Source organism: Notolepis coatsorum, assembly GCF_963971535.1.
Source record: "Notolepis coatsorum genome assembly, chromosome: 12".
Classification (NCBI taxonomy): domain Eukaryota; kingdom Metazoa; phylum Chordata; class Actinopteri; order Aulopiformes; family Paralepididae; genus Notolepis; species Notolepis coatsorum.
Window position 1 is genome coordinate 68,410,780 of NC_140176.1, and position 13,543 is coordinate 68,424,322.

The 13,543-nt window shown below is 45.5% G+C and overlaps 1 protein-coding gene across 1 annotated transcript in view; it reads left to right on the plus strand.

Moving 5' to 3' along the window:
• Window positions 1–9,017, plus strand: part of myo3a (myosin IIIA) — a 214,712-nt gene extending 205,695 nt beyond the window's left edge. The window contains exons 35-36 of the mRNA XM_084326257.1: window positions 1,243–1,470; window positions 8,604–9,017. Coding sequence (XP_084182383.1) covers window positions 1,243–1,470; window positions 8,604–8,718 — 343 coding nt within the window. The 3' untranslated portion in view covers window positions 8,719–9,017. The remainder of the gene's footprint in view (window positions 1–1,242; window positions 1,471–8,603) is intronic.
• Window positions 9,018–13,543: the final 4,526 nt, after the last annotated feature.

Here is a 13,543-nt window from a genome sequence, read left to right on the forward strand (position 1 = left end):
ACAGTGATGAGTGTTGTATCCATCATTAGTGATGAGTCTGAGGGCAGAGTGATAGACAGAGTCCAAGGTTAAGGGTTGAGGCTGCAGCATGCCTATAAATTACATCACCATAGTCCAGGAATGATAGGAAAACAGTCCTTCACGATACAAAAAACGACCCGAACTGACCCGCAAATCATGCCTTGCATCACATGTCCCCTCCAATACATGTGGAGGCAGCCTGTCACATCTTTTCACCTGCCAGCGCGGACTCTCATTTGGCGAGGAGTAACGTGTAGGAGGCTCACACTGCCCCCGCCATTTTTCCTGACTTTGCTGTACAGGCGCCCCAACCGACCTGTAGGAGTCGCTGTTCACAACGACCAGACTACCACCCTTCGACTTCCCACCCACTAACTCTGCCAATTGAGTTAGTATGACGGCCGGCCCAAGCCGGAGGCAACGCCGACAGCCGGATTCGAATCCGGTGTCTCTTGCGTTGGTGACGAGCGCAATGTCCGCTGCGCCACCCAGCCGCCCTATACTTGGGACCATCATGGCAGAAACCACGACCCTCTTTTTCTCCATCCCTTCCTCCGTTTGTGTACCATTTCTCACAGGAAATTGGTGATCCTGATGGTGACTGGCATCCATAGCAACCGAGCTTCCTGAGCCTGATTGTTGATTCAAACAGATATCTGAATAGTACACATGTCATCAGGGGTAACGTCAGGGATTTTGGGCCCTGTAAAAAGATATCGGATTGGGCCCCACCGCCACAGGCCACACCAACCCTCGATTTTCAGGCTCTGTTCTAGCTAACAGCTCTCCCTAGTATAAAAAACCTCACACCTGGGAACTAAACAAAAAAAACGAACTAAAGGTAGTTAAATGTTAGGTAATCATGCTACTTAAAAGACACTTTTAACCTATGTTAAGGCAACAGGCCATCTGTGTTGTACAGGTTTATATTGAAGTTGGGCTATCATGCACAAGGCTTGCTATACACTGGAGAAAGCTATTAATTACAACAGAGACAGAGAAATGGTTCAGAACCTGAACCCAGCAGGACCCAGGCATTGATTTGGTAGTTGTAATTACATTGTGTCACATGGTCCATGCATGTCTGCCTGACCTTGTGCACATTAAGCTAAGCTAAGCCAACACAAAGCTTTCCTATACCAAAGCATCATCACAATATCGCCAGTGAAATCAAAGGCATTTTTAAATGATTGATCCCATGCCCTGTACTTATTCTCCCAGTCCAGGGAAGCTAGCGGATATAGATGACCAGTATTACCAGGATCTGTCCACCAGCTCCATCGCCTGCGAGAGACGACCCTCCACCACTTCAGAGAGGAGGTGCTCCGGTGAGCACAGGCAGTCTGAGAGGAGACCGTCTACAGACCAGAGACCACCTGCCGACAGGAAGCAATCTAGGGGGAGAGCCGTTTCTGAACCTGAACCCCCAAAACCTGCCAAAGAAAAGAGGTACATGACCAGGTGGCCCAAGCTGTGGTGGCCAATCAATCACAGCTGAAGATGAGGGATTTGGGGGAGGGGTTAAAAAGCTCACCACGTGATGTCACACAAATGGCCCATCCGCGTGAAGATTTTCCCTAAGCGGGTTGTACTTCCGCATTCGGTTTGCGCTATCTGATTGGCCACTGACGTTTCTGGTCATGTGACATGTGCGCCAATCGTGTGATGCCTAGTTCTGCGCTTATTTCTGGTCTAACAGCCTGCAAACTACCTAACGCCTAGTTTATCACTGGTTAAGCTCTTTCGAAGTTGGTTAAGGTTAGAGTTTGGAATCAGGGCTGGTGTTCTATCGCCCTGCTCTAAGACAAACTCTAACCATAACCAACTTCGAAAGAGTGCCTAAGCTTAAACGGTGGCAGAACTAGGCGTCACACGATTGGCGCACATGTCACATGACCAGAAACGTCAGTGGCCAATCAGATCGCGCAAACCGAACGCGGAATTACAACCCGCTTAGGGAAAGTATTCACGCGCCCATCCACACCAACGCACTACCCTGCGGCGAGGCGCTGCATTTGTGTGATTAGATCTGAATGAGCTCTAACTCAAAGCACAAAAACGTCAGTGGTTAATCCTGAATTTGGAATAACAGTAGTGTGTTCTGCCTATTGTTTTGGTTCTTGAAGTGGTATTTCTATAGTGTTAACTTTGCAGTGGAATGGGTGCTTTTGTGTCTTACCACTTCTTTGCATAGCTCAGTCAATATGGTGGAGATTGTGAATTAAGTGAATTGTTTGAGCAATGAACCATTTCATTGAAACAATATAAAACAATATAAGGCCAGGTTATGTGTGCCTCCAACTCAACACCCCACAACAAATGATGGCTTTTGGAGAGGATAAACAACACATGTGCAAACATTCCTTTGAATGTTTTATCTTTTAAAGGATAAGGCTGGTGTAATAAATTGTTCTTCTCATAGTCAACATAGCCTATGAAAAGACCAAAACCTACAATAAATGTATTCTACTTACAAGAATAGTCTGTCCAGCCAACACTAGATAATGGCTCGTATCCAGAGGTCATAGAACGATAGGTTATAACTATAACCAAGTTCTGTGAGTAATGGTGACGCTCAGCGTCACGACTGCACTGTACTTCACTTCGTGCATGTGCACTGAATAAAAAATTCCACAATGTACCTTTACATCCCAACATTCGTCTGGCCACACCCCTATCAGCTTACCTTCATAAGCAGGTGTGTGGTCACCTACTCGCCTCCTTCCCAAGCTTTCACCACAAGGTGAGATCAAGGGCCGCAGCGGCGCCTGACGCTGAGCGTCACCATTACTCACAGAACTTGGCTATAGTTATAACCTATCGTTCTGTTTCGTAATGGATCTCGCTCAGTGTCACGACTGCACAAGGGAGGCTGAGCGAGAGCCATAGCCCGACAAATGTACCCCGCTGAGGCCCCCCACAACCATCAGATCGGGGAGGACCGAGCCCCCCCGACCCTCCCTAATGGAGGATACCCTCCCTATTGGAGGTTTACGGGAGGAAAACGGATCCGACCGTGCGAAGTGGCACTCAAGCAACTCAACGCACAGGGTGAGCAGACCGTGGCTTGACCCCACGACTACACACACGCACAACCCGCATGCCACCCGGGAACGAACGGAAGGAACAACCTCGTTACTGCCCCCAGAATCACGGGGTCAAGAACAAACCCAACCCCGTGGCAAGGCCGTAGCAGCGGAGCGCGAAGGAAGACCCAGACCCACTGAAGGACTGGATCCCCTGGAAAACGGGGGCCCGGAGAGGTCAATGACGCCAGGCATCAAGACCCCACCAGGTGGTCACTTAGTGACACCGCCCCCCACATCGCCAGCGTATTCGGATAAGGCCCCTCCAAGAGCGGGCCCTTTCCCCCCAATAGCACACCGCCTGGCACACTGACCCTGCAGAACAGGCAGTCAGCATGGCCGTAAGCACACAAAAAAGGTTAACCAACGGAAGCAGGGAGCGCACCGGGGAAACCAGGCAACAGGCTGTAACCTGAGCCTGGAGCACTGCGGACGAGACAGGCGCCAAAGGAGTCAGCTGAAAACAGCCCCCCCGGCGGAAGGGGCGTATGCTGGCATTGTTGATCACCATGACAAAGCCTCCATTAAAAAAAACCCACCCAGAGGGGTTGAGGCAGAGAAGGCTGACATGATTGGCAGACGTCATGAACGTGCAGGGGCACACTCAACCGGGTAACCCGGGAGTTGACTCTGCTCCAACACACCAGGGAATCAACCACCTTGTCGTTACCATATGCGGTGGTTGTTCCTATAACCCCTCAAGAAAAAGACTCCAAAACACACCTGCGGGCATACACTGGCTATACCGCAGTACAAGTGTTTCAGTTTTCAAAAAAGGGTTATCCCAGGCCTACGGTATCAACAAAACTTTACTTCGGACCGGGCCCGGCGGCACGGGAAGCACAGGGTTACCAGAGGAGGTCCAAGACCACCCCAACAGCCCCCTCTTCGCCACGCGTGAGAGAGGAGCGAAAATAATGGAGAACCAGCCCTAAGCACACCGCACTTGGTATTCCCAGGCGGTCTCCCAACCAAGTACTAACCAGGACCGAACCTGCGTAGCGTCCGAGATCGAACGAGATCGGGCGTGTACAGGTTGGTATGGCCGTAAGCCATTACGATAGTGCAGAGTACAACATGTACCCAACAAGGGTCTCCATAGCGCCTAACCCTGCGACACCCGGACCGACCTGGCATTTTTCCCCCCGAAAAAAGCACAAGTCCCTCAGGGTACCAGAACAGCAGATCTGCATCCCCGGCGGACAACGGGTTAACTGACCTGGACCAGCGTGACCAGACCAGTCCCGTGTCCTAACCACACCGACATGCCCACTCCAGGAGAGGGGGTAGGTATGCGTGTCGATCTAAAACATGAAAAGAGGGCGCCACCCAGACGGTCCCCATTTAGACCGTGCTCAGTGGCCCACCCCAAGGGCGTGAGACCCCTCTACCTATGTTCAGATCTATTCCGTTAACATCCCCCAGATATGAACGAGAATTCATCGAGACAACCTAGTAAACTGGCGCTCGGAAGAGACAAAACTCCATCCCAGTTGCCCTATAAAAACGCTGTTTTAACAAGCAACCAAGGCGCACTTAGCCCCTGTGTGATTCTGTCACAGAAACACACCTGAGCCAGCACTATGTATGCGTCGAGACCCAAACACATCAATGGATAGTCTAGCAAGACACCAAACATTGTTCCTCCAAGTCGCCTGAGAGAACGACACGGAGCCGTCGTGCGTCATGTACTTTCCTCTTTTTATTCAAAAAAGAAAGAACACAGACTGACATGAATCCCTCGTGACGACCCTGAGGGTAAAATTTTTTACATTTTTACATCCCACCACCCTCCCATAGGGAGGAGACGGAAATCCCCAGAGATACTTCCCACGCGAGCTGTATAGATTGAAAAGAATATATTGCAACATTGAGCCATGTAATATTTTGGGTTAGGGCTCTCCGAGGAGGAGGCACTGAACCAATACACACTCAATAATCGAATTGAATCGAATACACACACAATAGAGCAGGACTCCTTTTTGAAGTTCTACTCACCTTGACAATCTGAGGAGGAGGCTCTGAACTCTGAGGAGGCTCCCTCACAGGGAAGGAGAGTCCTAACTCACAGAAGGCCCGAGTAGGAGCTTCGTGAGGAGGAGCCCTGACCACTCCCTGAAACAGATCCATCATATGGACCTGAACAGCTCACGGAAGTCTTACCAACAGAGACGCGCACAGTGACGTACTCTATGGCGGGGGAATTTCTGCGGTGCACACGCCAAATCTTCCAGGGCGTGGGACCAGGAAACTCCCCCCCCCCCCCCCCTCTCACCCTGCAACGTGCCGAACAGCAACGTGACAGGAACCTTGAAGGACAGGAGGTTGTAACCCCTGCCCATCAAAAGGGGAGGAAAGGATTACCAGTTCACCCCTTTACGACCCCACACCCATGATACGATGTAATGACAAAAAAGAGCATGACACAGTCACAGTCAGCTACATGAAGTGTCTAACAGCTTCACACAGCTCATGTGCTAACCTGCTATCTGATTTTTACTAAGGAAAAAACACAGAATAGAGAGGGCCCCCTTAAGAGCCCCGGTACCAGACTTACACATGTGCTTCTGTGGCCAACCTAACCCAGTTGTAGATCACAAGACACACACAACCCTTTATCACCACAAAAAATGGCAAATACACTCTACAGAGGAACGCCGTTTTTCATAATGAGAGAATACATAATTCTCGATTAGTATCGGCCACAGGCCTTGCTAAGCACACATGAAAAGTGACCAAACAATCTTTTCTTTAGGAAAATATAGTTTCTCAAGTGGTTTTAGCACAACCCCAGCAACTAAGCTAAGGGTTACATCGTATCCCTACAACACAGTGACACAATATATTGTAAACAACATGTCTGAGAGGAGGGGGGGAAGCCCAGGGAACCGGGGGGAACACCCCTCCTACCTTACCCTTGATACGGCCAGTTGAACAGGCAAACCTGTTAATATGTGAACACACTGTTCATTGTCATTACAGGCTGAGAAAAGAATTCATTCTTCACTCATATGTCACTAAGCATAGCTTTATAGGTTATTTAACCCCCTTAGTTGTGAGTACACGGTACATGAACACACATGATGTTTCTCAACACAACTAACCAGTCATTTTACATATGTAACAACAATCCGATTTGCATGGAGAAGCTATACCAATGACAAGTCAATTCACACACAACTCGCGTCGTATCCTAAATGTATTGCAGCAACACCCGTTTTTGGAAAACATCGTTATTACAAAACATTAGAAGGGAAGGAAGAAGACGCGTTTTAAGGTCTGGTCGGGACCTTTCCTACCGTGAGCGCAGACCAAGTGAACTGCAGTCTGGCTAACAGGGCACCGATAGTAAACACAGCATTCCTGTGTTGACGACACGGGCAGCGTCGCTGCTCCACCCCGCCGCTACAGTTCTCCTTGTTGACGCAGTCCTTGCCGGCCGGGCTCCCGGTAGGTTCGACTAACATCCTCTGTCAAAGATGACGTCGTAGTCAGAGTGTTTAAAGCATGTTATAGTCTCAGAACGTTCAACAGTGTAGCATTAAGCTAACAGCCGATCGTCTGATAGCAACAAGCTAACGTATACCAGCCTGGTAAACACAGCGAGCTAACGCTGCAGCTAACAGCTGCGCGGCTAACAGCTGACTGGCAGTAGTCCATAACTAGCACGCAAGCTAACCAGCCATCACCTGAACTGTATACAATGACATAACAAGCTACACTTCAGACAGGCCGCTGTCCCAATCCCTTCCCTAACAGGGAAAAGAAAAAGAGATGTCAGAACACAGTTTCAACAGTGATCCAGACACACACGGGGCCCTTTGAGCATGGAACTTCCGATAAAGAAGATCTTATGCCCACATTTCCTCGTTAGGGTAAACTTTAATTTGTATATGAAAGATGGGGCCTACACGGGACAGAGAAGCATCCGCTCTAGAATCCTGGGATCACCAGAACCTAGCGCGGGCCACTAGATTAGTCATCATGGGCATCAGGCCAAGATCCTTCGACCGCCGTGTTAAGCCGAGCAGAGAACCTTAGCCTGGGGTCGGCGTTTCGTAAATTGTTAGCTAACCCCCATAGCATCAACAACAACCAGAGGTCGCAAGCAAAACAGTACATACCCAACCTGGAACCCACCGCTTCTCACAACAGTCGGTGTGTCCTACAGTCCAGCTGTGTTGCCGGAGGGTCTTACCCCATCCAGCCGCAGCAAGGAGGATTGTAGTTGGGAAGCATGTCAGCAGCGTGAGCTCCTAATACGAAAAAACCGGTGGAGGTGTAGAATGATCATCATCTTCCAGACACTCCAGTAACGAAGACAATATCGCCGTATTTTCTCGAAAATAGTGAGAGAGAAAATAAAGATATGATGTCAACGTATCTCTTGTTTTCTAACTTTCTTCTACTAACAACCTCGTCAAGTGGGGATCTACCGAAGGCACTTCCTTGTGGTGAAAGCGAAGAAGGAGGCGAGTAGGTGACCACACACCTGCTTATGAAGGTAAGCTGATAGGGGTGTGGCCAGACGAATGTTGGGATGTAAAGGTACATTGTGGAATTTTTTATTCAGTGCACGTGCACGAAGTGAAGTACAGTGCAGTCGTGACGCTGAGCGAGATCCATTACGAAACAGAACTCCATTGTTGTCCAAAAACTGTTAAAACAAGTCACAGAGCAAGTCTCAGTACTGCTTGCTTTGGTCAGTATAATTCATCATTGCGATGAACACGGATATTCTACTTTTGATGTCACTTCATGAAGTAGTTCCAGGAAAAAGTACAATGCCTGTGTTCATCGCAATGATGAATTATACTGACCAAAGCAAGCAGTACGGCTCTGTGACTTGTTTTAACGTTTTTTTTTTTGGAGTTCCATCACTTCTGGATATGAGCTATAATCTGCCGTCGCCTGGATGAAGCATAGTTGTAAGTAGGAGAAATGCATTGTGGGGCTTGGTCTTTTCGTAGGCTATGTTGACAATATGAAGGGATGAGGAAGGGACTTGATATTCACGGGTGTTTACATTTTTATTTTATTTCTTTCATGTTTTACATATATCGTTTTTTTTTTTTTTTTTTGCATATATATATATCGGGTTTTTTTTAGATGTTTTAAATTAGTACACTCATTTGAGTAGTAAAGGGGTAGGATTAAATAAGTGTATACTTCTTCCTACTCCTTTTCGAACATGTAAATTGAGTTATGTTTTGCTTTTGTTTAGTTATTTATTTAGTTTGAGTTATGTTTTGATTTTGTTTAGTTATTTATTTTGTTTGTATTCATTTACATGTTCGAAATAAAGATTTAAAATTTAAAAAATCAAATCAAATATGAACACCAACCTTATCCCTTAAAGCTCCATCTCTCTCTATGTCTGTCCTTCTCTCTCATGTTCTCGGTGCATTTCTTATTCTCCTTTCCTGTGTCTGTTTTGACCTTACTCTCTCTTCGTCTCCTCTCAGTCTCACTTCGTCCCCTGTGCTGTGTTGACAGGTGCTCCGTTCCCAGAATGCCCTCCACCGAGAGCCAGACGGAGGAAAACCCGTATGACTACAGGCGCCTTCTGAGGAAGACGTCCCAGAGGCGAAGGCTCATTAAACAGTACTGAGCAAAGCACTGGTATAGATGCTAGATCCCATGGGGTCGTCTGCGTTTTAATGGGGGGTTGTTGTCACTTTTTGGCCAAGCTGCAAAGCCGTAACTCGTTCATCATTTTCACCTTTAAAAGTTGTTTATACATTGGGTTCGAGCCCAGCTCTCTGCGTTGCTACCGGCTTGGCCGGTCGTTCACACAATTGGCAAGTGTTAGAGGGTGGGAAAGCCGGTGGGTGGGGATTGGACGTTGTGGACAGCGACTCCTACAGGTCGGTTTGGTGACGCCGGTGCAGCGGAAGCAGGAAGTGACGGGGGCAGCGTGAGCCTCCCACGCGTTACTCCTCGCCACTGAGAGTTCGAGCTGCTGAGGTGAAAAGATGCAACAGACTGCCTCCTCGTGTACCGGAGGGGACACGTGATGCAAGGCTTCTGTCCTCACTACAGCCGACCAGTGGGAGGCATAGTCTAGCAACGTTCAAGACAGGGGAGGGAAGAATTGGATAATACGAAATTGGGATGGGAGAAAAATAGAAAATGGGGAGAAAAAGTGGATAAAAAAATAAAAAAGTTGTTTATACACCTATCCTTAACCCTAACTCTAACCGTAACTCCCACTATCTACAAATTAAGAATACATGTAAAAACGTCCCTCCAGTGCGTGTGATCTAACATCTCTCCACGTGAAAACGTGCCATGATGGTGTACAAATGCTTACAAGAAGGTAATGGTGTCTGAAAAAAAAGAGCCTGTTGTAAAATCTATTATGGTGTAAAATAATGTAGACCATATTAATATAGATACATAAATACACACACGCTATAATATTTAATCCACCACAGCTTGTGCAAGTGTTGCTTGTGGAGACTGTTCATTGAGGTGTTGTAAATTGCCATTACGTTTAGTTTGTCATGTTTGGGACACTGTGCTGGATAATGTAGAAGTTACATGAGGTCATTACCAGGCTGTGTTGAATCAGAACATGACAGGTGAGGATAAGCTGTAAATAATATATGCTGTCACTGTACACTTTTGTAAAGATTCCATGCGCTTCTGTTCACACGCATTCGCTTTATGCTGTTCTGAACGTAATTGATTGTAATGTGAAACTTTGAATGTCTTTTTCTTCTCTCTCTCTCCAGTTTTAAGGACTATAGCTGCTCAGTAAACTGCCTTGTCATGAGTAGGTTTCTATTCACCTTATGTACTTGAACATTCACTGTTTTGATTAAGATTCTCTTCTGTTGCTTTGAATATTCCAATTGTCTATTTTATTGAAAGTGATCATATCCATATCCTGTCGGTTGTGTGTACACTAAAGAAGATTGATGACTTAAGTCGACTGTAAAGAAATAAATTAATGAGTTCAAGTCACTCTCTAAAACTACACTTCACTTTATAGTTTTGTTTGCAGATAAATCTGCTTCAGGATTCATTGTCTGTATTATATTGTCCACTTAAATACATAATTTATCAGATTTCTTGTGTTGTCTTTTCATTCTTTTTTTGGCGGGGGGGGTTGGAACACAGTCATGGGGGACATGGGGGAACTACCCAATAAGCTGGCTCTTGCTCTCACTTTCTGCTGGCCTGTACTGTATTTTGCATTAACCCATACTTTTAGTACTGGATTACACTACACGTCCCCAGTTGATTCTAATAGTATAAAATGCATCACAAATGTCCAATTTCTAATTCTGTAAATGTCTGAGATAGTATTTGAACAATAATAATAATAATAATAATAATAATAATAATAATAATAATTATTATTATTATTATTATTATTATTATTATTATTATTATTATTATTATTATTATTATATTGTATTTCACACTCTTGAAGAATTGTGAAAATTGAGAAAATAACCAATAATGTACACACTTCAGAATAACCAGAAACAATAGATATGAATGTATCTCTAGTTGAGTTAGCCAAAGAGATCAATGGAGTTAGCGCAGAGTTTCAAAGCTGGCAATATGGGAAATCCCGAACAGCCATTGGCTCCTAAACACCAGTCTTCCTACCAGCAAATGGTAAATGGTAAATGGCTGCTTCTTTATATAGCGCTTTATCCAAAGCGATTTACAATTTGTTACTCACATTTTACTCATTCATTCACACATTCACACACCGACGGCCGAGGCAACCATGCAAGGTGCCAACCTGCTCATCGGGAGCAATTAGGGGTTAAGTGTCTTGCTCAAGGACACATCGACACGCTGTCCGTGTCCGACACGCTATGGCTCAGTGACTGTCAATGAGCCATAGTATTGTCTCCATAGCTATAATATAGAATATAGATATAGCTCTGCAAACATTGTGAAGCGCTGTGAAAATGACCATCTTTTTAAGCTTGGCCCACGGCAGCGCAGATGGGGATATAGTGTGGCGCTGAAAGTATTAAGCATCGGGCAAAATGGGGCAATTCTTTTTTTGTTTTTGACGATTGCATACCCAAAGTAATTAGCTATTTATTATACTTTATACTTATAGCACATGCATGAGTCTGGTCTCTTTCGAAAGGTAACATTCTGAAGTTTCTTACACAATAAAGAAAGATAACTTTGAGTGCTAATGAAATGGAGTAACAGAGGTTTGAACACACTGAAGTAAAGGTTTTGGGTACTCACATTTTTGTTTAGTGGTTGCCAAATGCCTGTTTTTAAGTTCCAGCTGAGAGGTAGGAGCTTGAAAACATAACAGTTCCATAGCCTGAAGTCTTATGTAGTAGAGGTCCAAAGTTTATAAAAATCCCACAGAAAATGAGTGTTTCACAAAGGTTTTTGTAATGTGTGTACCTGTAAAAATTCAGCGTGATTATCCAAAATGGCCGTCCACTTCCATTCATTCAGACGTGCGAATCAAAACAAAGAGCTTGTTCTCTTCTTCTGCCCCTTTCTCCTTGCAATCAGCGCTCACCTGGGATCACTTTCGGAGCTGACACTCCTTGGCTACAATGGTGGTCAATCATTTTTGCCATCAGCGGTGACTGGTCAGTTCAGGACCGTTTAAAACTGGACGTGGTCACTCGTCGGAACAGCTTGTCAAATGACGCTTGCCGAATATTCTGTCTTGTAACTCGAGACCCGAAGCACGCAATAGGTTAAGTGTGGTGACGATCGAAAGGCATCAAATTCAACTTTCAAACAATGTATTGGTTGATCAGCGAAAGATGCAGACGAGCGCAAAGTACCGGATACGGTACGCCAAACGTTAAGAGGTCATAAAGGAAAATCGCAATAATTGTCTGTAGATGGGAGCCATGGCAATATGGAAGGATGCATCTTTCAGCCCGAACGTTAACAGGTTAATGGAGAGGGGTTGCTGCTCCACTCTCAGAGATGGCTTTGGCAATACTGTAGAACATACACACCATACCACTCACTTCCCTGCTAGGGTACTACTGGGGCGACAAAGCCTATGTACCATTTTAGGTCCATTCCTGTACTATGATTGGCTGGCAGATAGACAGGTGTTCAGGAGCCAATTGCTGTTTGGGATCACCCATAGTGCTAGCTTTAAATCGAAGCACTTATAACACATAACAGCCATATACAACTAATGGGACATTTGAGCAATGGTACATTTGACCGACAGGACATTTAGCAACTTTAAGTGATGGGACATTTGAGTGTTGGGACATTCAAGCGATGGAAATTTGAGCTATATTACATTTCAGTGACTGGATATTTCAGCAGAGGGACATTTGAGTGCAGGTCACTTGAGAGAGTAGGGGGCATTTAAGCGATGGACATTTGAGCAGTCCAGCCATTGCCTCAGCTTTGAAGGAAATCCATAATGAATGGAAAATATTATTACACAGACTGGAGGCCACTTAAAAAAGGCCACATCTGACATTAGGATGTCCACATTCACATAGTTCTTCCACATTCACATAGTTCTTCCACCTTCACATAGTTCTTCTATGACAAACATCTGATGTGCTGCAGCCAAAAACTCACTCTCCATGAAGTTAGTCCAAAGGCAATTCCACAGTCAAGTCAAGCTGGATATCATTAGCATTACTGTTATCTGGAAAGGGGAAATAATATTAAAGAGCTCATAAATAGGCCATGCAGCTGTAGAACCTTAACTAACATTATAGGTTACGTCCAAGGAGGGAGGGGGGACATCTGTTAGGAGGAAAATGTAGGCTATAACCCAGCTGGATTTGAACCATGTTCCCTGCATGAGTACCAAACATCTACCGGTCAGCCTAGGGAGATGTTGGATTTACTAGACAGGATGGCCTAGGAGTAAAGAGGCTGGTCAGTAACCCAAATGTCGCTGGTTGGAACCCCGGCACTGACAGGAGGGTGCATTCCAACTGTGAGCTAATGACTGAAGGGTAGTATTACATCTACTGTGCCCACCATCTCCACTTAAGTGCCCTTGAGCAAGGCATTGAACCCCAGAACTACTCCAGGGATGTTGCACTGCAGGTGACTAACAAATTGCAATTACCTTGTGTACATTGACTATAAAGTAATCTTCTTCTAGGTTTCAGGCAGGGCTACTCTGTTACACATGCATACAATATTATAAAATATAAAAAGAAAAGTTTAGTGTAGCATTATATTTTGAATAGCCTATATTCATTGTAACACCATAACATGTGCTTCGCATTGGATTTACCCTCTATGTAAAAGTGGACCAAACCACACAACCATTGGTGATTCCATTATCTTGTTCATTTACTATTTAACTATCAATTGCTATAGCTACTGTAGCCTAAAGTATACTGCAAACACTTCCAAAGCCGACCTACTGTATAATCTTTATGAGACATTTAAAGGAGGAAAGCCCACAGGGGTTGCACAGCACACACTGGCACAAA